General features: G+C 36.6%; 1 protein-coding gene across 4 annotated transcripts in view; it reads left to right on the forward strand.

Annotated features, from left to right (window-relative positions):
* The window catches only part of ADGRL3 (adhesion G protein-coupled receptor L3), a 703,409-nt gene that overhangs the window by 563,391 nt on the left and 115,739 nt on the right, over nt 1-24,279 (forward strand). For all 4 annotated transcript variants that reach the window (XM_032632860.1, XM_032632862.1, XM_032632861.1 and 1 more), the window contains 4 exons: nt 6,962-7,145; nt 8,079-8,201; nt 13,352-13,560; nt 14,255-14,431. In XM_032632860.1, coding sequence (XP_032488751.1) covers nt 6,962-7,145; nt 8,079-8,201; nt 13,352-13,560; nt 14,255-14,431 — 693 coding nt within the window. The remainder of the gene's footprint in view (nt 1-6,961; nt 7,146-8,078; nt 8,202-13,351; nt 13,561-14,254; nt 14,432-24,279) is intronic.

The raw sequence follows: 24,279 nt of genomic DNA on the forward strand, positions 1-24,279 counted from the left end.
GAAATATATTTAAACATAACCATATGTACAATATAGTGAGAAAATAACAGTGTTCAGCATGATTACTGTATATATTGATAAAGAAATATTGCATTCAGGAGAACACATCGAAAAACAAAGATGTGGAAGTAAAGAGTAAAATAAAATTTCATTGCTAGGCATTTTTTCAAAAGGATGTCAGCAATTTATTAATTTAAATTTATCTACTAGTAGGAAACATTTGCTCTTAACTTTCTAATGGGCTGCCTGATGATAATCTGCATATATATAAATCTTTGCTTTATTTTAACACGAGAGAACTTAAAAATATAATAAATGAACTGAAGAACTTAAGATCTAAGCTTATAACTCCTTTGCTTAAATATCTTTAACGGCTGTGCATTTTCTACACAATAAAAACCAAACTTCCATCATACTGCAGATCTTCTAAAACCTGACTTCTACTTACCATTTCTCTCACTGTACTCATCTCTTAAACTATCTTTTCAAGCACCATACATGCTCCTCGCCTCAAACCAAACAATAGCTTGCCTTGGTACCTTCTTTTTTTTTTTTTTTTTTTAATCATCAACTGCTTGTTATGTTCCTTAGCTTCAAATTTCCTCATCATAGTTAAAGAAAGTTTATTCATCTTTTAGTGTCCCACTCAAAACCAAACACCTCTGGGGTCTTTTCTTGATCCTCCTCAGCAAGAATTCATTACTTTTTGTCCCATGTGACGTGCTTACCTTCTGCTTTGGAGTATAGGCAAATTGAGAACAGATTCCATGTTTTCCTTATTTTTCCTAACCTCACGCAACAGTGACTTCCCTAGTTCTTTGCATATCATACATATTTAATAAAACCTCATTAAGTTGCATTGAAAGTGAGCTTTCTTACATTTTAAAACATTTGGGGGAATTTCCTGGTGGTCCAGTGGTTAGGACTCTCAGCTTTCACTGCGAGGGCGTGGGTTCAATCCCTGGTCAGGGAAATAAGATCCCACAGGCCACGTGGCTCAGCCAAAAAAAAAAAAAAAAAAAAAAAAACCCAAAATAAATAAATAAAACATTGTGGAAAGCTTTTTGTAGAATATATTGTCATTATGCATAGTGATCTGCATTCACTACAATAACCTGTGCTTCTGCTTTTCTCCTTAATTCCCTGTAATTCACCCTGCCTTCCTTCCAAACCATGCTGATATCTGAGCACTCAGAAGACTTCTTGGGAGACACAACAAAAAGTTATAGAACTAAACGAAGATGTTTTCAGTTTCCCTATTTTATTCATGATTTGATATTAGAAGTAGGTTATTTTTGTTTAATGGGCATTTATTGAATACCCAAAATGTCTCAAGGCACTAAAATTTACCCTGGAAAAATACAAATGAACATGATGTATCCCCTGAGGACATCATAAGCTAGTGAGAATGCCAGACCCAAATACGGATAATTCTGTTAGAGGTGAATAAGTACTAAAATCGGAGCCTGTTGTGACATTGAGTCTCTGAAATGATAATGATTCAGATAACATTCGCTAGCTAATAGGTTTTTTCATTTGTGCTTAGATAATCTTTGCTCTTATAAAATCAGAGATTTGTTTTCTGCTGTTGTGAAAAGGGAGAAAACTCCTGTGTGAATCTTCACTGGATGGCAGTCATTCAGCAAAGAGTTATTGAACACTTATTATGTTCCAGGCAGAGTTTTTGGCACTTACAGATGACACAGTCACCACCCTCATGAAGCTTGCCTTTTCTTGAGTGAGAGATCTTGACTGAGAGAGTCCTGTAGGTAAATAAATATCTGACATATCTTAGATAATGATACATGATACAAAGAAAACAAAACAGATCTTGGATTTAAGAGTGGGAGACTCTGCCTAGATATGCTGATAGTAGAAGACCTCTTTGAGCAGTTGATACCTGAGTTAAAACCTGAATGAGATCATGATCAAAAAGCTTGTCTTCAGAAAAATACCATGGTGGTATAGTTGTATATCTTTTCACAAGACATTCATTCTATTTGGATCTTTATTCTAGTGGTTTCAAGCAAAGGAAGAAGGGTAACTAAGTTTCCCAGGTGGTTCTGCTTGCCTAGTTTAAGATTTACAGCTCACCTCAGTAAGAAGTGCCATTGATATGTTTTTCACCATGGATCCTTTTTTTTTTTTTAACATCTTTATTGGAGTATAATTGCTTTACAATGGTGTGGTTAGTTTCTGCTGTATAACAAAGTGAATCAGCTATACATATATCCCCATATCTCTTCCCTCTTGCGTCTCCCTCCCTCCCGCTCTCCCTATCCTACCCCTCTAGGTGGTCACAAAGCGCCGAGCTGATCTCCCTGTGCTATGCGGCTGCTTCCCACTAGCTATCTATTTTACGTTTGGTAGTGTGTATATGTCCATGCCACTCTCTCACTTCGTCCCAGCTTACCCTTCCCCCTCCCTGTGTCCTCAAGTCCATTCTCTACATCTGCGTCTTTATTCCTGTCTTGCCCCTAGGTTCTTTCAGATTCCATATATATGTGTTAGTATACGGTGTTTGTTTTTCTCTTTCTGACTTACTTCAACCATGGACGCTTTTATGTATTCTTTTTCTTTCTTTTTTTTTTTTGTTTGGTACGCGGGCCTCTCACTGTTGTGGCCTCTCCCGTTGCGGAGCACAGGCTCCGGATGCGCAGGCTCAGCGGCCATGGCTCACGGGCCCAGCTGCTCCACGGCATGTGGGCTCTTCCTGGACAGGGGCACGAACCCGTGTCCCTGCATCGGCAGACGGACTCTCAACCACTGCACCACCAGGGAAGCTCCCTTTTATGTATTCTTGCCAAGGAATCCTAGACTATTTCACAAGCACATTCTCCTGGAAAAATGACAAAAGTTGTTATTGGAAGGGTATATAGCTGTTTTTCTCCAAAATTTTTCACAGTAGTTATAACAAATAAGTACATCTTCCCTTTTGAAGTATATAAAGTGTGATTATACAGTTTATAACATCTTTTAACAAACATACTACAATTATATGCTCTGAGTAAAATTAGTCTAATGAATTTGCTTAAGAGGTTCAATAATATTGTGTAATACAAATATATGTCCAGAAGGGTATGTTATGTACATGATCCTGGTATGAATCTAAGTGACTTTTCACACTTCCTAATTTATATTTGATTTTTATAAAGTCAAAAGTGACTTTAGGGGCTTCCCTGGTGGTCCAGTGGTTAAGACTTCTCCTTCCAACGCAGGGGGAGCAGGTTCGATCCCTTGGCTAGGGAGCTAAGATCCCACATGCCTCCTGGCCAAAAAACCAAAACATAAAACAGAAGCAATATTGTAACAAATTCAATAAAGACTTAAAAAAAAAAGTGACTTTAGAGTCTAGTCCATAAACTGTATAATGAGGAGAGTAATATCTAATAGTAGAATGCCCCTAACCACCCTCGAATTGAAACACGATGAGTTTTATTTTCTTTTGTAGTTCACACGTTGTTGATTGGTTAGAAAACATCAATTTGTTCAAAGGCACACAAATTTAGTGGCAGAACCAGAATGTACATTTCCAATGTCCATCTCCTATTCAGTTTCTAGTGTTTTAAAAAGGATAATGGAGTGAATTAACATTTAGCTTCTGGCAAAGATATTGTTGACTAAATTAACTTCTCAAAATTTAGATTATTTCAGTCTATACATGTCAAAACCATTAGGTGTTTTTTGTTTGTTTGTTTTTTCCATCTGGATCAAGGCATTGTGGTGAGAATATAATTTTTTTTAAGATATATTCAGAACCAATCTTATTTCCGTCCAACTTTAGAATGTAAATTTTAGGTCAGAAAAAAATTATAGCAGAAAATAGAAATTAATGAGAGCTGTTGGACATTAAAGTAATGCCACAGCACCTCACTTTAATCAAATTCATTGTATATTTCCTGTTCAACTTTGGTTCTAAGTGTAGTCAAGCTCATTTCTTTGTAACCAAATACAATGAAAATTAACCTGTTTTTTAAAGAAATGTTGTTGAGCTAATGAAAGCAATGGAAATAAGTAGTTTGACCAAAAAAGAAAAAAGAATATGGAAAACTTAATTACCAGATGTCATTATTTATGGGTAAATATATACATGCAAAATATATAGGGAAAACGAAATATATTCTTTTACCATCGAAGAGTTGTGCCTATTTAATTGGCCTTCATTAAATTGGTAACAGGGACACATCAGCAACCTTTGGAAAGCTTACACAAATTGTATCAATTATAAAGCTATTAAGATTGACTTAATTGTGCTGTCTCACTAGCAGAAAACGGGTCAGTTAGTTCAAGCCTCTGGAACACACATTATGAACTATTTAATACACATGTTCCTCCTGTTCCTTAGTAGTAAAGTTGTGTGACAGGTCTGTTTATGAAGATTGCATTGTAGAAGAGGTATTCCTTCCAGATCTCACTTCAGTGTGAATATTTTGCAATTATCGGGTATGACTTGTGCTTTATTCAGTGAAGACCTCTTTTCTTCCCACACTGGACTTCGATATCAAATGGAAGTAAAGATTGCACCTAAACACTTATTATGAGCCAGGTAACCTTATGAAATGATTATATTATCATCTCCAATTCACAGGTGAATACAGAGAAGTGAAGTAACTTGCCCAACAGCACACAACTAGTAAAGTGGCAGCGTCCAGTTACAAACTCAGCAGGTGTAGTTCCAAATCCTACACTGATTTTAGCACTAGAGAATTCTCTCTCTCAATTCTTGTGTTGACATTTCCTTTCAGTTATACTTGGGCAATCATAACAGGTGCTGTTTTAAGAATAAATAAATATTAGATTTGTGTCTTAACCCACCCAGGTTTTAGGGCCATATTTTAAGTCTGTTGTTTCTGTGATGAACTTGGAAATCCTTCGGCCTTTAATAGAAAACTTCTCTAAAGACTATATTTTATTTGGGAAGATGCAGTTGTTGAAATGTATACAAATGTATAACTATGAAAAAATATTGCACCTTATACATTTTCAGTTGCAAAACTAAGATAATGGGGGTGTGTTTGATTTATTTGCTGTCAATTTAAAGACAGTATTTTAGCTAAATCAGTCTGTTGTAAACAGTTTTCTATTTAGAACATTCCCAGAGTTGACCATAGTTGCTTCTTTTTCTTTTTTCTTTTCTTTCTTTCCTCCTTTTGCCTTTTTATAATTTAAAACATTAAAAGCAATAAAGAGCAGAACAGAAACATTGCATTATTCCCAAAAATTCTTCCCTGAGGTAAGGTTTAAATTAATCAATGTAAGATTATTTACTAACGTTAAAATGGCTGCTCCATAAAGCACAGGCATAATTTCTGTTTCATATGGGGTTTTCAGAGCGTTTCTAATGAATTCAGAGGATCATCTAATCCCAGAAAGAATATTTCCTTACACTCAAGAGGTCAGTGTCCTCTGTTTGGCGTCAGAAAATACCTAAACTTCTTTTTGTTTGATTTCTATCTGGCACCTCCTTTTTTTGGCATATCCTGTTGGCATCACCCCATAGAAAACTTCCTGAAAAGCAGATCAGATTGTTGTGATCCAGAAATGCTTTTGTCTGGCTTCTAGGTCATGCTTTAAACCCAGAACAAGTGACAGAGCTAAGCATACTATGTGAAAATAACCAGTCATTAAACTCGAGAGGTTTTTTTTTAAATGATGCAAAATACTCAAGTTGCAAGTAGAACTATTTTACATAAAAGTCCAGTGATGATGATTTTTGGCCAGAACTTGGAATAGCTGGGAAAAATATCAAGAAAAACAATTTTTATCAAAAGGCAAATTAGTTTTTGAAGCTGGTGTTAATTGGCAGCCAAGGTGTTTCATTATGAAGCTGAATTTTTAACAGTTGTTACTTAGTTACTATGAAAACACCAGCCAGAAGAAAACACTGCAGCTGTAATGGATATTTCTCCAGTCTTTCCCTGTCCCTCTGCCAACAGTGTCAATAATGTGAGTCCTGTTTCTAAACACCTATGTGCTGCCTGGAAATTGCCTGTGTTGGCTGTTTATTCAACTTCATTTCCAGATTAGATGCATATTTGATAATCAACAGGTTCAAGGATGATCACTTTCAAACTGCCGGTGTTGTATTTTTCTGTTTTGCAATTCTCTATGTTTGAGTGAAACCTTAAGAAGACCTTATTGGAAGAACTGTCTTTTCTTGTAACCTGGAGTATTGAGCTAACCACAGGAAATATATAAATTGTAACTAGAAAGATGATTCTTTTGGATGAAGCAAAGAGAAACGTGGTGCCTTATCTCTATGTGTGAGTGTACCTACTGCTGTTTTTTTTTAAGGAAAAACACCTGAGGGCCATAGGTAGCAAGTTCCAACTGTTTATTCCCCTTCCTAGTAATAAACAGCACGAAGGTTTCTCTCCACATGTAACACATCCAAAGCCCCTGGGAGTATGTATGCTTTGATATTTTCCCTATCCTGACATTTTACTAGCTGACTAAGAAAAAAAATTGGTTTGCTCAAAGTCCTTCAACCTATAGGCGACAGATTCTTGTATTGTCCTGTCTATAGTCATCCTTTTGATTTCTGTTATGTTTAGCATCTAGTTTTATGGTGATGTATAGAGAAAATCTTTTTTTTGTGTGGTGATGTGATAAAAGTATTAGTTTAAATTACTTGCCAACAGTTCACCAACCAAATAATTTAACTATGTAATTATAGTCTTATTGAAGCCTTTGCTATTGATTTTAAGAAGCAACCATGGATCTATTTGTTGTCCTTCAGAACAAAAGCAGCTTTTCCTGTTGCCTTGCAAAATCTCAGCTAGGGTCTTACAGAGCAAAATAATGAATGCTTCCACTGCAGCATGTCACAGGGGAGGCTGGGACAATACTGAACTGATGCACATCACTGATCCTTACTTGCTGGGCAACATGTATGCCTGGATTTCTGACAGCCCTGTGGGTTCACTAGAGACCTCAGTCATTCTGTTCATCCTTTTCGTAGGCAATGGTCGAGACAGTTAACAACCTCCTCCAGCCACAAGCCTTGAATGCCTGGAGAGACCTGACTACAAGTGATCAACTACGTGCAGCCACCATGTTGCTTGACACTGTGGAGGAAAGTGCTTTTGTGCTGGCTGATAACCTTTTGAAGACTGACATCGTCAGGGAGAACACAGACAATATTCGTAAGTGGCCTTTGTTCTACAGAAGGGCCAGAGAGGGACAAGAAAAAGCTATCATCTTGTTCAGCAGAAGAGAGAAAAGAAAATGTATCATCGATAGCGGACCAGATATCATGAGTGATACTTTATTTCAGTGGAGATAAGTTATCCTTTTTCTATAATTAGGAGGGTATCACCTATCATTAGCTTAGAAGTATCCTCATAATCATGTATGTATCCTCCTAAGGACATTCCAATATTGAATATATTAGCCTGAGATCACTTACAATGAGGTCCATGTATTTTTTTTTCAGTTTTTATGTATGTGTGTATCTATGTATGTACAGTAGTATTTAAAATTTTATCCTTATGGATCACTTCAGTTATAATAAGAATGTCTCTGAATTATAAACTATAAAGAAGCCAGTCATTTACATGAAGGTGATAAAACAAGTTTGATAATTGTGTTATTGGCTCATAAAGAGTATAAATCTATTTTTAATGTGTCTAAGGATGTAGCTGACAGTTTTATTTCAGAACATTTGATAAAGCTATTTCAAACTTATTACATTTAAAGATAAGTCAATATTGACATAATAGTACAGCTCTAGATTATAAAAGGATTTTCACTTAATTCATAAAATAAAGATAACATTTTGAAAGTAAACTTATAGTCAATGACAAATTGTAAGGATTTGAGCTTGAGTTTTAAAGTCTAGACTTTATAATTGATATCCTTGTATTCTTATCTACTTGATTTTAATAGCTTTTATTTGCTTTATTTTGAAAAAAATTAAAACACTAAAAAAACTTCTAAATAGAAGACTGAAGTACTATAAAGTATGGCAGACAGAACATTAATTCCAGTGTTTTGATTTCAGAAATATTTCAATAATTAGATTATCTTAAATTTGTCATGTTTCTCAACGACCACTGATATGTCTTTGCCATTAATAGAATTGGAGGTTGCAAGGCTGAGCACTGAAGGAAACTTAGAAGACCTAAAGTTTCCAGAAAACATGGGTCATGGAAGCACTATCCAGCTCTCTGCAAATACTCTAAAACAAAATGGCCGAAATGGTAGGTTAGAATTTATTTATTAAGCTTGATGGAATTGAACTTGTCATTAATTCATTGCATCTTGGCTTCAAATTTTAGATCTGCTATCTAAAAGCTCTCCTCTCCTCTCACTACACTGTTCTCTTTCTTCACCTCCTCTTCCTCCTCTTTCTTAGCTCCTGCACCAACAATATTGCAATGATATTTGCTCTACAAAATTCTCAATTAGATTTGGAAATTGTTGTTAATTTTCAGTTGTAGAAAACTATCAGAAACTTGAATGTAAGGGAAATTAATAAACAGCAAAATCCAGAAGTTCTGAATTTTTTCCTTAAAAGGAGTAACTCTCACCAAGTTGACAGATTTTGTTTCTAAAATTTCAAATGGAAATTTTACTTGTAATTTTAAAATTATATGTGTTTTTTCTTTATTAACTTCTTTTTGAGGGTGTTTCTATGCTTTTCCTTTGCAAAGCATATAAAAAATATAAATGTAAGGAGATGCTTTTGGGGAATGGAACTGGTAGATATCAATTGATTTAGTACTAGGTTTTATTCATTGAATAAAATTAAGTAAAAATCCCACAGAGAAAGTATGTCTGAAGCCTCACTAATATTAATTTTTTAAAAATTTTCTTTATATTTTGACTGCACTGGGACTTCATTTCCGCATGCGGGCTTTTTCTAGTTGCAGTGAAGGGGGGCTACTCTTCATTGCGGTGCACGGGCTTCTCATCGCAGTGGCTTCTCTTGTTGCGGAGCACAGGTTCTAGGCGTGCAGGCTTCAGTAGTCGTGGCTTGCGGGCTCAGTAGTTGTGGCTCACGGGCTTAGTTGTTCCACGGCATGTGGGAACTTCCCAGACGGCTCGAACCCTTGTCCCCTGCATTGGCAGGCAGATTCTTAACCACCGTGCCACTTTAGGGAAGTCCCTAAAACTTTTTAAACATATTTTTTGCTAAGGAAGTGAGATCCTTTAACCTGCTAGGTGATAGGAAGATGACTTCAGGTTGTAGCAACCAACTGAAAGCTGATTTTTCATATTACAAGGTAAATAGTTTTGAAAAAAGAAGAGACTGTTAAATAATATCAAGAAAAACAAATTATGTTTGTTACTAGCAGAACAAAATTCTGTATAAGTGTTGGAAATCTTATAAGACTGAATTTATAAATAGTACTATGTTGCTAAATTGACTGTGAATTTTGAGGCAGCAGTAAGATTTTCCTTTTTTTTTTTACTCTTTTATTTATTTATTTATTTAAAATTTTGAATTTTATTTATTTTTTTATACAGCAGGTCCTTATTAGTCATCAATTTTATACACATGAGTGTGCAATAAGATTTTCTATAACACGAAATCAGATCCCTGCATTAGCTTCCTGACTGGTTTCCCTTCTTTGACTCTTGCCCCACAACAGTATGTCCTGTTGACAAAGTGTTCTTCCTGAAACATGAGTCTGACCAGTTCACCTCCAGTTATGCTTAGAATGAAATCAAGTGACTTAACAGGCCTACCACATGCTCCCCAGCCCACTTCATTCCTGCCTCAGCTGCTCCACCTCACGTCTGTTTTGTTGGTTTTTTTTGCGGTACGTGGGCTTCTCACTGTTGTGGCCTCTCCCGCTGCGGAGCACAGGCTCCGGACGCGCAGGCTCAGCGGCCATGGCTCACGGGCCCAGCCGCTCCGCGGCATGTGGGATCTTCCCGGACTGGGACACGAACCCGTGTCCCCTGCATCGGCAGGCGGACTCTCAACCACTGCGCCACCAGGGAAGCCCTAAGATGTACTCTTATATCAACTTTCATAATAGACAACACAGTATTATTGGGTTGGCCAAAAAGTTCGTTCGAGTTTTTCCGTAAAATGTTATAGAAAACCCCAAACGAACTTTTTGACCAACCCAATATTAACTGTAGTCACCATGCCACACATTACATCCCCATGACTTGTTTATTTTATAAATGGAAGTTTTTACATTTTACCTTCTTCACCCATTTTGCCTACTCCCACTCCTCACCTCTAGCAACTAGCAGTCTGTTTTCTTTATTTTTTTGTTTGTTTGTAAGATTCCACATGTAAGAAAGATATTTATCTTTATCTGACTTATTTCACTTAGCATAATGCCCTCAAGGTCCATCCAGGTTATAGCAAATGGCAAAATTTCCCTTTTTTGGCTGAATAATATTCCATTCCCCATTTTATATTTCTATGTATAATTATATATATAACATTTTCTTTATCCATTCATCCATCAGTAGGCATTTAGGTTGTTTACATGTCTTGGCTATTATAAATAGTTCTGCAATGAAAATGAGGGTGCATAGGTTTTTTCAAGTCAGTGTTTCTGTTTGCTTCAGATAAATATGCAGTAGTAGAATTGCTGATCATATGGCAGTTCTATTTTTAATTTTTTGAGGACTCTCCATACTATTTTCCATAGTGGCTATATCAATTATATTTTTATCTACAGTGCACAGGGTTCCCTAATTCAGTCTTGATTCTATTCCTCAAACACACCAAGAGTGTTCCTTCATCAGATGTTTGCATTTTCTTGCTTCTGGAATGCATATTTTATATTTCTTTTTATAGAAACTTCTCTGTCATTCACTGCTCATTATAAATCTTAACCCTTCAGGAAAGCTTTTCCTATCTCCTCGAAGGTGGACTACTCTTTCCCAATCACTATTTTCCCATTAGCCATTTTCTGCCAGCGCTTCTTCATAGCATTTTTACTTACCATTATATGAAACTATATTATTATTTATTATTATTATTTTTAAGTTGCCTGCTTATTGTCTGACTCTTTCTCTAGGAGATGATCTCCATGAGAGTAAGAGCAAGACAGCTCCCTTCCTCCTCAAAAAAATGGAGGAAAAAAAATTTATTGTCTTTATTCCCACTTGACTCTAAGATTCAGGGATAAGGACTGGGGCTTCCTCGTCTTAGTTACCACAGTGGTCAGTGCAGTTCCTGTCTCTTGGGGATCCACCAAAATGAATTTATACTGGAAGTAAAACATAGGGCTTGACTTATTTTAAGAAAGGAAATGACACAAAATTTTAAAAACATCCTAAAAGAAGGTTAACTTTACAGAGGATTACTTGTAAAAGATCGCCATAAGGGAAAAAAAAATAAGGTAGAAGGAGGTATGGAGATAGTGATCTTAAAAGAGCATGATAATTGAAGTTTAAGACAAAGATTTTTTAAAATTTTATTTTATTGAAGTATAGTTGATTTACAATACTGTGTTAATTTCTGCTGTACAGCAAAGTGATTCAGTTATGCATAATATACATTCTTTTTATATTCTTTTCCATTATGGTTTATCACAGGATATTGAATATAGTTCCCTGGGCTCTACAGTAGGACCTTGTTTACCCATTCTATATATAATAGTTTGCATCTGCTAATCCCAAACTCCCAATCCATCCCTCCCTCACACCATCTCCCCCTTGGCAACCACAGGTAAAGATTTTGAATCTTTGTTTTGTTTTGGTTGTAATTTGCATAAAATAAAATGCACATATCTTGTGTTTAGCTTGATGAATGTGATAGTTGTACATTCTTCTGTGACACCACACAAACTAAGATGAAAATCTCATGTATTACCCAGAAAATGTCCTGATACCTCTTTTCACTCTTCTCACCCCATCTCCCCACCTGATGAACTACTTTCTTCTCATTACTATTTCTAAAGACAAATTTTACCTGTTCTTAGACTTCATGTAACTGGAATCATACAGTATGTACTCTTTCTGTCTGTATTCTTTATCTCAGTATAATATTTTTGTGATTCAGTCATGATGCTCCATCTATCATTAGTTTGTTCTTTATTGATGCATAGTAACTCTATTATTTTAATAAGGCATAATTTATTTACTCTCCTATTGATAGATTTTTGAGTTGTTTCTAGTTTGGAGCTGTTTTGTATAAGGATGTTATAAACATTCTTATACAACATTTTTTCTTTGTGGATATATATTTTCATGTATCTAGGAAGGGTAGATATATGTTTAACTTTGTAAGAAATTGCCAAACATTTTTCCAAGTAGTTGAACCATATTACACTCTCACTAGTAGTATGCAGAATTTCATTTGTTCCACATTTTTACTAACATTAGTGTGGCTAGTATTTTATAGTGTGGATTTCAGAGATCCTAGTGGGTATGAAATGGTATCTCAATATGATTTTAATTTTTATTTCCCTAATTACTAATGATGTTAATTTTTATGTGTCTATTAGCTTTTTTAAAAATTTATTTATTTATATCCTTATTTTTGGCTGTGTGGGGTCTTTGTTGCTGCACATGGGCTTTCTCTAGTTGTGGCTAGCAGGGACTACTCTTCATTGCAGCATGCGGGCTTCTCATTGCAGTGGCTTCTCTTGTTGCAGAGCATGGGCTCTAGGCGTGCAAGCTTCAGTAGTTGTCGCACACGGGCTCAGTAGTTGTGGCGCACAGGCTTAGTTGCTCCACAGCATGTGGGATCTTCCCAGACCAGGGCTCGAACCCATGTCCCCTGCATTGGCAGGCAGATTCTTAACCAATGTGCCACCAGGGAAGTCCCATTTAGCTTTTTATATATCTATTTTTAAAGTGTGTTTTTATGTCTTTTTCCATTTTAGTATGTTATTTATAATTTTACTGTTGAGTAGCAGAAATGCTTAATATATTTGAGTCATATGTGTATATATATTTCCTAGTTTGTGGCTTGCCTATTCATTTTCTTAATGCTGTATTTTGATAGGCACAAAGTTTCAATTTTGATAAAGTTTAGTTTACCATTTTTTATTTTATGGTTAGTGTTTTTTGAGTCCTATCCAAGGCATCTTTGCCTTCCCAAGATCACAAAGGTATCCTATATTTTGTTCCAGAGGCTCTCTGGTTCTGATTTCTATATTTAGGACTTGTGATCCATCTTGAATTAAGTTCTGAGTATGGAATAAGTTAGGGATTGAGGTTCATATTTTTTTAAAATACTGATACGTAGTTGTTTCAGTATCATTTGACTTTCCTCATTAATGACTTGGCACTTTGGTTGAAATGAATATTTGAATTTTGTTGTGAATATATATATTATACAGATTTGATTACAATCTAATTAGAACTCTCTAATTTAAGTGGGAAGTACAAGCTAATCAGTTTCTTCCCAATTTATATGTACTTATTTTAGGAGAGATCAGAGTGGCCTTTGTCCTGTATAACAACTTGGGTCCTTATTTGTCCACGGAGAATGCCAGCATGAAGTTGGGAACAGAGGCTATGTCCACCAATCATTCTGTTATCGTCAATTCCCCAGTTATTACAGCAGCAATAAACAAAGAATTCAGTAATAAGGTTTATTTGGCTGATCCTGTGGTGTTCACTGTTAAACACATCAAGGTAAAAAAAATGGCATGTGAAGTTTTTTGTTCACATTATCTATATTTGTTATAACAAGAGCATGAAGTGTCTTAATTTCCTTTTTCTTTTTCCCTATTTTTTGACATAGAGCAATTCATTGTCTATAAACTGATTAGTGATTTTTTTTCCAAAATGAGGGAGGAGAATAATTCTTGTATGTGTATATATTTAAGGTAACAACATTCATAGATGGATTTATAAATGCTTCTCTATAATTAAAAAGAGCTAGCAGTATGTTCAGTGGAACTCAGCATAGCTCAACTGATGTTACAAGTAGTTATGTCTTTGTGTGTAGATATATTTTTATGTATATGCAAGGATTGTATTGTAAATTGGACAAAGATTTTTTAAAACCATGCTATCCGAAGTTCATTGTATAGAGCAATTCTTTGCTTTGCAGTGTAAATTAATTGATGTGATTCTGAGACAATGATACTAGTATTCCTTCAATATTACTTTTGAAAAATGAATTCACCTCTAATCAGGGGGAATAAATAACATATACTCAATTTTGCTTAGAATTGATAAGCCCCACTTAATATGAAAACTCTGGTAGACCTCTCCACAAAAATTGAAACATAGTGTGAAGTTGTGTTAGATGTAAAAAAAATGCCTACCTAACTTACATGATCCAAAAGTAGTTATTGGCTTTGTTGATGTTTTTTTCCTGTAGCAGTCTGAGGAAAACTTCAATCCTAACTGTTCATTTTGGAGCTATTCCAAGCGCACAATGACAGGTTATTGGTCAACCCAAGGCTGTCGGCTCCTGACAACAAATAAGACACATACTACATGCTCTTGTAACCACCTAACCAATTTTGCAGTACTGATGGCACATGTGGAAGTTAAGGTAAGATACATACCATGAAATAAAAATGGCTTAGCATACAGTTAAGACATTAACTGTAAAAAGTCCTAACTCCATGTCCAACTTGAGTGTGTTTCTACCTTCACAGTAATTCTATTCAAGAACTCTCTGTTGTTCAACCCATATCCTATTGATGAGTCAAAGAACCCTTTTTTTTTCTATTATCAATATAGTTCATAAAATTGAAATTTGCTTATAAAATAAAATTTTGCTAAGAAAACTTCCCGTGTTCTTCCCTGCTTTTATTTTGTGTGAGTAAATATCAAACCATATCTTCATGAACAGGGCAAGGTAGGACCCCAGCACCAAAGGCCAGTGTGATAGGGTTAGAAAGCTGGGATCTGGTAGGCTGAAGACTAAGGAACCGTGCGTGGGATTAAATACTCTCAAAATGAGTCTTGGGGAAATAGCTGTTAAACACAGTACACAAAGCATTTGTAATACATAGAGCCTGGCAAATTCTAACATAATGTAATCGTTCTGTCCATTCAAGAAGACACTATTCTAAGGAAAAATCTAGGTGATAGGTTGTTTCCAAAATCAGAAACGTGGCTAACTTGGCTGCATCAGTCTCTTGCCAGGTGACTGGTTGTCTTGGAAGGCAGGAAGAGGATTTAGATTTCAGATATACTTAGGACATAAAAATACAAAGGGATTATTAGCTTGGTTATAGAAATTGATAGATGGGTTACTAACAAGAAATTATATACTTGTGAATTCTCATCTTCCTGATGTCAATAAAAATAGAGAAAGTATCACTGTCCAATACATTTTAAAACATGAAAACCATGGCAAAGGTTTTATCCACCTGATACCATTTATCCAATAATTTCATCCAAAATTGTCTTTGACTCTGTTGAACTTAGAGATGATGCAGGTATCTTAGAGGGAGACCAAATCCAAGCCCACTCAGGACCTTAGGAATAAATTACCTTAGCTGTGTCAACACAGTCAAGTTTGATCTTTAAAGGACTACAAACCATAATTTGTCAGAGCTTCACGCATTGATCAAGCTTAGTAAGATTGGCTACACTAACAAATGTTAAGTTTAAACCTGGAATGTATTCGTATGGCTCTAGGATTCTGTCTTTTCAGTTTAGGGAATAAATTCAAACAGAAAAATGGATCATATTTCAAGCAACCACAAAAAATAATTTTTTGCTCAGTTCATTGCATAACAATCTCTACCCAGTCCACACAAGAATCTTGACTGTGACCATTACTGTGTATCAACAAGAGATAAAAATAGATGGAAATCAATATTTTCCTTTGACAGTCAGTCATACAGTAAGCATGCCCTGGGTTTCTTGTATCACAATCTCTTGCAATTGCCTGGGTCATTCCCATCTTGATCACACAACCTGATTTTGGCACTTGAAAAACGAAAAACAAGCAGAATGATCATCCGTGGAAGTCCAAAAGGAAACAAACCAACCAAATTTACATTAGACTAATGTCTAAAAATGTATGCTAATTTATTCAGGCACAGTGAGATATGCAACAGCCAGTTAGAACAGATATTTGTGCTTGCTAGTTATCACTTCCTAACTCCACAGGGAAATCCATAAAGGAAACAAAATTATATTCGAGAATTTTGCTTGATGAGAGCAAGTAGAGTTACCTGAGTAGTCTTGTTGCTATTGCTATTAAGCTGTGGTGCCCTAATGCATGGGTCTTCACTCCAGGGTTCTACCTGTGTACTGAGTTGCCTTTTCTGTCATCTGTGTTACCTCTGCTATTCATTCAGTACTTCCTTCATTTTTTTTTCTAACAATTTTCAAACACCTGAGTAAAGGTATTGACATGTTGCCTGCTACACTGTAGGCTGTCAATAAATGTAACTTCCTCCTGATTTGCCAGAGATATCACTAGATTCCAGCATTCTGGTGAAGCTTCTGGCCCTCATGGAACTTGCATTTCTAAGGGGAAAGAAAGGGCAGAGAAGTGAAGCTGCAGTCATAAATGCGATGTCTTTTTTTTTTTTTTTTTTTTGTGGTATGCGGGCCTCTCCCGTTGCGGAGCACAGGCTCTGGACACGCCGGCCCAGCGGCCATGGCTCACGGGCCCAGCCGCCTTGCAGCATGTGGGATCTTCCCGGACCGGGGCACAAACCCGCGTCCCCTACATCAGCAGGCGGACTCTCAACCACTGTGCCACCAGGGAAGCCCAATGTGATAAGTCTTATAATTGAGGCCCACACTGTGATTTAGGGACACAGTGGGGGATTGTCTATCTAAGGCAGGACTGGTCAGAGAGGGCTTATCAAAAAAGTGACTTTCTGGGAAGGATGAGTAGGATGAATTTAGTAAGGTAACCTGTGGAGAATTTGTATCAAGCACATTCTTGGAAGATTTTCTTCACTTTGCTTTGGGTACACCATCCTCTCTTGCTTCTTTCCTTCCTCAGCAGCTTCCCCAGCAGCAGCTTCCCTCCTTTTTAGCTTCCTTTACTCGTTCCTCATCTCCACAGCCTCTTGTTGCTCTGGCCTGGAGCGTAATCCTAGATGTAGTCTAGGCACTATCCATTCTTTCTCTGTAGTTGATCTCATATGTCCATATGGCTGTAAACATCATCTCATGATTCCCAGACTTCTATCTCCATTTCTTAACTCCAGACTCCTAGATTCAACAGTTAACTTGATATATCCACCTAGATTTCTAATAAGGGTCACAATCCTAGAACTACACTTTTGGTGTTTTCCCATCTGTCCTTTCCTTCTTAGTAAATGGTTACTCTGTTCTTCCAGGTGCTCCAGCCCTAAACCATACACCATCTTTGATTTGTTTCTTTTCACTCACACTGCACACCCAATCTCATGAGCATATCCTGCCAGATTTAGTATCTTCATTGCTACCACCTGGATTCCAGCCCTTATCCTCTCTCCTCTGCTGTTTTGTTTTTTTTTTTTGCGGTACGCGGGCCTCTCGCTGTTGTGGCCTCTCCCGTTGCGGAGCACAGGCTCCGGACGCGCAGGCTCAGTGGCCATGGCTCTCAGGCCCAGCCGCTCGGCTGCATGTGGGATCTTCCCGGACCGGGGCACGAACCCGTGTCCCCTGCATCAGCAGGCGGACTCTCAACCACTGTGCCACCAGGGAAGCCCTCCTCTGCTGTTTTGTTACAGCCCTTTAATTGGTCTCCTTGCTTTATTTCTTGTCCTTCTTAAATTTATTCTCAGCGTAATTGCCAGAGGGATACTCTTAAAATGTGAGTCTCTCTTCTGATTTATTCTCAAAAAGCCATACTGTAATCCCTTTAAAATGCAGATCAAGTACTTCACACCTTTGATCCAACCTGAATAACTTCTTATCTCAATAAAAGCAAAGTCCCAAATCCTGACCCCTTTAGCAACTCTTGACCTACTCTCCTACTACTCTTCCCCTTGCTCACTTGGCTTCCTTGCCTTTCCACAAACGCATCAGGCTTGCTCAGGTTAGACTTAAAGTTTCCATTCTCCTACCCTTCACCCCCCCAGATAGCCACAAGGTTAGCTTTCTCATCTCCTTCAAGTCTTTGTTCCAGTGTAACCTTCTCAAAGAGGCTTTCCCTGTCCACCCTTTTAAAATTTCAGATTACCCCACTCCCACAAAATACTGTGGGAAATAAGGCAAAACATGTCCCTGGCCTCAGTCAATTTATACTTTATCAATGGAGAGAAGTATTCAGGCTGGTTTTTGAATGGGGTGCTCAGAGAGGTTTCATAGCTCTGAGGTCAATCTGAGGTCAATTTCATAGGTCAATTTGAGCAGATAAAAGAAGGAAAGGGATGCCCCAAGGTGGCAGTGTTGCCAAAACCTGACCTCAGTGCATGGGCACCAAGTTGAACTTCGGAGACTAAGTTTTGGGTGAAGTAGAAAGGAATAGCTTTATTCTTTTGCCAGGGATAGGGGCCCACAGTGGACTAATGCCCTCAAAAGTGTGTGTCCCCACCTGGGGGTGGGGTTGTAAGGAGTCTTATAGTAATGGTTCAAGGGGCAGTGTTGCTGATAAGGATCAGTGTGCATGTAGGGCCTGCATTCCTTCAATCCAGAAATCATTTGGCGTCCCGTGGTCTTGTGATAGGCTTCTGTGGTTCTGCAGGTTATCGAACTATGACCTTCTCTCTGCAATGAAGAATGCTTCATCAAGTAGTTAACATCCTCCATTTGGCTGGGGGGCGGGGGTGTTGGTTCTACAGAAGAGCTCAAAGATATTGTTATATGTATCTCTTGAGGAGGAACCAGGATCTTGCCCCAAGGCGTCACTATTGTTTCTTGACTGCTTCTCCCTTGTCTCTGCATCCCCCTCCCTTCCCTGATTAGTAACTGTTTGAATCTGCCCTTTGGAACTCAGGGGAATGTCATGAAGGTTGAATGAAGCCTATTTCCTACAGACAAGAAATGGGGGGCACAGAAAGAATTTTGTGCCTAGGAGCCCTACAGGGTCCTGCTCAGTTTCAGGAACACAGCTGACTAACTACTTTCGAGTTTTCTCTACTGCTCTTGTCTAAGGAAACATTTGGTTGTCTTCTCTTTTAGATACAAAAGTAATAATTATGGAAAGTTATATAATTTTATATCAAACTGTGGTAGTATGCATGGCATTTTAAAAACTTTTCCATTATTGGAATCACCTGCAGGTTTATTTGTCTGTTGTTCAGTAGAGTGTTGAATATATTAAATTCAAATGTCTGTCTCTTCTCATACCAGTGATTCTTTTTGTGAACAGTCTTTGTGGGAGGGGTATTTTAGTTTGCAGGATCATAAGTTTCAAACTAATTGACTAATTAACATTTCTACTATGGTTTTGTAGAGCACAGTAAAAAATGCTTTAGAAAATGATCTGACAATTTATATCACCTATAGCTTTTTCCTCTACCCAAATTATAATTCTTTGGGAATAATAAAAAAAAAGTCTCCCTACTCATTTCTGTCAGTTCAACTTGACATTGATTTTTATTATCTTTAAAAGGCTTCACTTTCCTTAGTTAGATGCTTGCATCTCTCTCTTTCTCCCTCTCTTTTCTTTTGAGCTTAGTATATCCTATTGCCCCTACCCCAACTTTTCCCCAGTCCAAGTATAGGCATTATTTTGCTATTTAAAATCATTGTGTTTCTTTTTAAATTTAGTATTGATTTAAAACAATGATAATTTGGAAATTTTTAACTTCATACCATGGATTGATTCTGTGTGTCAAATATTTTATAACTACACTTTTTCTAGGTTAGAAGAAAATACACTGTAAGGTTCTGCAGTTGAATATGAAGAAAAGTACTTGCTTTTCAAAAAGAGTATTTTTACTTTTTTAAAGTTCAAAAGAAAAGTTAATTTAAGAGTTTAAAAAATGATTTTATTAGTGAAAAATAAAATGTTTAATGTATAATGCTAAAGGTTGTACACGTCCATTCCCAAATTTTTATGTTCATTTTGTATTTTGCCATCTATAGTGCAGTGGGATTGAGGTGAAGGTAGAGATTAAAAATCATAAATATTACATAGTACGTTAAACAATGTATTTATTTAGAGGGAAAAAAAACTAGATAACTCACAAGTTGAATACCCTCCAAATATGTAAAATTCCATGAAAACAAAATGGTTTCAAAAATGATCAAAAATGTAAGATTTTATTATATTATCTTAAATATTAACTCTATCAAAAAAATTGACAACCTCTTAGAACCAAGAACTATTCTTGGACCTTCTCATCAAACAGTTTTATAATGATATGTTTTCTTCCTAGATTTATTAAAATCTGAAATTATTTATTTGCTGTTTTATTTTCTGCCTCCTCCACTGGACTCAACCTCAGTGTTAGGAGCAGAGACCTGAAAGAACTGAGAATCAGTCTTGCAGGTCATCTGGGGAAAGACTCTTCCAGGCAGATGAAACAAGAACAAGAACCTGAAGCAGGGGTGATTCTGATGAACTGCAAGAACAGTGTAGCTGGAGTGGAAAGAAAAATTGTTTTATTACTTATTTTCTCCACTCTTTTTATAGAACTTTTATAGAAAAGTTGAAAGAGTGTTACAATAAACACTCATATACCCCTTTTTCTGAATTCATATTTAAATTTTGACACATTTGACTGTCACTCTTCTGTGTATGTACATGCATATATATTTTGCTGTATTATTTGACTCTTTGGAAGTAAATTGCTGGTTTTATAATATTTAATTCCTAAATCTTCCAGCAAATAGGTTTCAAGAACATGCTCTACCATTAAAACACAGAAGAAATTTAACTTTGACTAAATATTATCATCTACTGTATAATTCATACACAGATTTTCTAATTATCCTGATAATGTCCTTTACAGCCATTGTATTTCCACTTAGGGCCTGATCAAAGATTACAGTACCTTTAGTTGTGACATTTCTTTGCTCTTCTTTAGAAGTATCCCTGCCTGTTTTTGTCTTTCATGAAGATGAGACTTTGCAGAGTCCAGAGTCCAGGCCATTTGTCCTATAGAATGTTTCACAATCTCAATCTTTCTGATTGTTTTCTCATAATTAGATCCAGGTTAAACATTTTTGGCAAAAACACCCTGTAGGAGATGCAGTATCCTTCCCATTGTATCAGGAAGCCCCTTATTGGAGTTACTAAGTTTGATCATTTTGTTAAAGTTACATTGTACAGGAACATTGAAGTTTTTGTAATTAAGAGGAACACGTGGAAACGAATCTGGAAAGTTTGTTTTATTAATCTCAGTTTTTTTCATTGTAATCTGTTACGTCTACCCTTTACTTGTTCCTCAAATAGTTAAATACTGTCTTTGTGACAGGCAAAGTTTATGATCTAATTAGTAATACAGATAAGTAATCAACATAATCTGTATCTTATAAGAAATGTCTTATTGTTGTGGTAGAGAATGCTGTAGAAACACATGGGGAAAAGCCTTAACTTGACCTTGAGAGGTCAGAGAAGATGCTCTAGATGAAATGACATAACTTTAAGCAAAATGAGAGCAACAGGCTTGAAGTAACATGAAGTAAGGCTGCATTTTTGTGGTTTTGAAATGTATATTTTCAGTAAAATTTATATTCAAGAGCGTATTAATTACACTCTTCTTCTGATTGTTTTTATTTCTGAGTTGTAGTAGAATTTTTAAGCAGAAAGAGACCTGCAATCTTCTCATATGCACACTAGATCCTTACCCTTACAATTTTCAGGTTCTTTATCATCTTCAGTAAATAAGCATGGCTGAAAATAGCAGCTGGAGATGCATCTGCAATTCTAGTGAGAAATATAAGTAATAAAGTTTATGGAGATGGCAAAAAGTAGAGATCTGGTGAGGACTTAACTCTCAGAAAGGCCCAGCATGTTCAATGATAGAGGAATTAACATCATTTCTTTAGTGTCTACATACATTATCTCATTTGATCCACAGAACCAGAATAGGAATTGTCATCATAATTTATTTTCCCATTTTATAATTTGCAGGGAAGTTGGAATAAGAACAGTTAGGAGGCTTAGGGTCCTGATTCCAGTTCTTTAGGTAATTGCCTGTATCTTTAGCAAATCATTTGGACTCACTGTTCCCATTATTAATCAGTTAACGGAGAGTAATAAAATTATTTCTAACATTATCTCAGGATTATTTTGGGGGATTGAATAACAAAATCTATTAAAATCATGTTGAGAATTATAAAGTTTTCTGAAAATATAATTTTTATTTATTTATTTATTTTGCTTGGGCCTCTCACTGCTGTGGCCTCTCCCGTTGTGGAGCACAGGCTCCAGACGCGCAGGCTCAGCGGCCATGGCTCACGGGCCCAGCCACTCGGCGGCATGTGGGATCTTCGTGGACCGGGCACGAACCCGCGTCCCCTGCATCGGCAGGTGGACTCTCAACCACTGCGCCACCAGGGAAGCCCGAAAATATAATTTTTTAATTCACTATATGCTTAACTGTCCTCAAAACCTTTGAGCTCTTGATCCTGGGAGTAGTTAACTATCAAGACCCAAATAGTTAGTTGAGTTTCTAATAACTGATAATCATCTACCTGTACCTGAAAGAAAGACATTTAGGCCAGTGCTTTGCATCACTGTTCACAGTGACAGCTTCTTTTTATCACAATGCAATTGTCAAATTTGTTTAGTATATTGGCTCTACTCACCCAATTTACCCATGCTTGAGAAAGTATAATCAACCTGCCAAGCAAAAGAAGCAAGCATGAAAACTTTCTCCATCCTAATATTCTAACACTATCCTTAATTGCTTATACTGTTCTTGGTAAGAATTGGTTGATATGTTTACTAACTGTAGTCTATTTGCTCTGGTTTGCAAAATTTTACCCTTTTTTTTTTTAACATTCAGACTCTTCTGTGATTGTTTTTCTTTTTTCCTGGCCTATTTCATTCTACTGTGTCTAGTAAATAAAGTAATAAAGCTAGAGAACTATTGAACTCTAGAGGAATTAGGCTAGATTTTCCAGAATAGTTTTATAGCTTTCTAAGATAGGCAGTAAGATCAACTTGTGTGTAAGATTTTAAAAGCATGTGAACAAAAATACGGCTGAACTAAATCATTTTTCTTACCTTGTTATAGACCATTCAGGGGACTGCCAGTTTCCTTTGTGTATCCCCACAGCATAAGCATTATGGTTTAAAGATCTTCTATGGTTGGTTACTTGCTGATTTAAAAAGCCAATCATGGAACTTTTAAGTTGTTAATTTTGTAAAATTTAATGTTAGCTCAAGCTGTTGACTCGAGGCCTGTGGGATACTTCTCCCCAGGGTTATTATTTGGAAGACCCCTACTCTGTTTAAAATGCAATAAACTTATTCATGAGAATGGAAAAAAGAAAGCCTAATATCCATCATCCCCTTTTTCTTTTTCCTGAATTTGGTATAGCTAAGAAAACCAAATGAATATGAATAATGAAGTAAAAATGAGATATACATGTGTGTGTATGTGTGTATATATTTATATTTCCATTCTGTTTTATTCAGTACCTGACACACTCTAGGCATCCAATGTTAGGATGAATCTATCAAATTTTATTAGATGTTTTTGGCTTGGTGTAGTTTCTATTTATTTGGTTTTTATAATGTAGTTATGCAAAATTACTTTCTCTGTTAAACCTAATTCTATTTGTCTCTATTTTAAAACTTTTCTTTCTCATTGTGGTAAATTTATCTTTCCTTACATGCCAAAGGAAATGGCTCTATGAGAAGAATGATATTTAAATACTAATAGTAGGGGCTTCCCTGGTGGCGCAGTGGTTGAGAGTCCGCCTGCCGATGCAGGGGACGGGGGTTCGTGCCCTGGTCCGCGAAGATCCCACATGCTGCGGAGTGGCTGGGCCCGTGAGCCATGGCCGCTGAGCCTGCGCGTCCAGGGCCTGTGCTCCACAACAGAAGAGGCCACAACAGTGAGAGGCTGCGTACCGAAAAAAAAAAAAAGAAAAAATTACAAGTAAATAAAAATAGTAAACATATCTGAGTAATTCAAGTCTGGCATTTCTATGGTTTCCCTTCATTTATACTTCAGCTCCTCTATCCCATTCCATTTCACCTAACCCTTTAAGAAGTACTATCAAAAATTGTGTGTGTGTGTGTGTGTGTATGTGTTTTAATGAAAACAATCTTAAACGAAGTTACCCATTTTGTCTGAGAATCAGAAAATTAGCTGAATGATCCCCAGCAAACTTTGTTTTAACAAAACCACTGGATTTAATCATTGTATTTAAAGTATAATCAAGAAATTTTCACCCGTGAACCCTACCTCTGTTTAGTTCTAAGGGGCTTAGTACAATTGAGTCTTCAAAAGAAATATAGGAAAGGATCTGTGGTCCTCCCCACTGTTAGCAGTATTGTTAAGAGCATGGAGTATTTGGCCATCAGTTAGGGTG

This window comes from Phocoena sinus, chromosome 5, assembly GCF_008692025.1.
Source record: "Phocoena sinus isolate mPhoSin1 chromosome 5, mPhoSin1.pri, whole genome shotgun sequence".
In the NCBI taxonomy this organism is placed as follows: Eukaryota; Metazoa; Chordata; class Mammalia; order Artiodactyla; family Phocoenidae; genus Phocoena; species Phocoena sinus.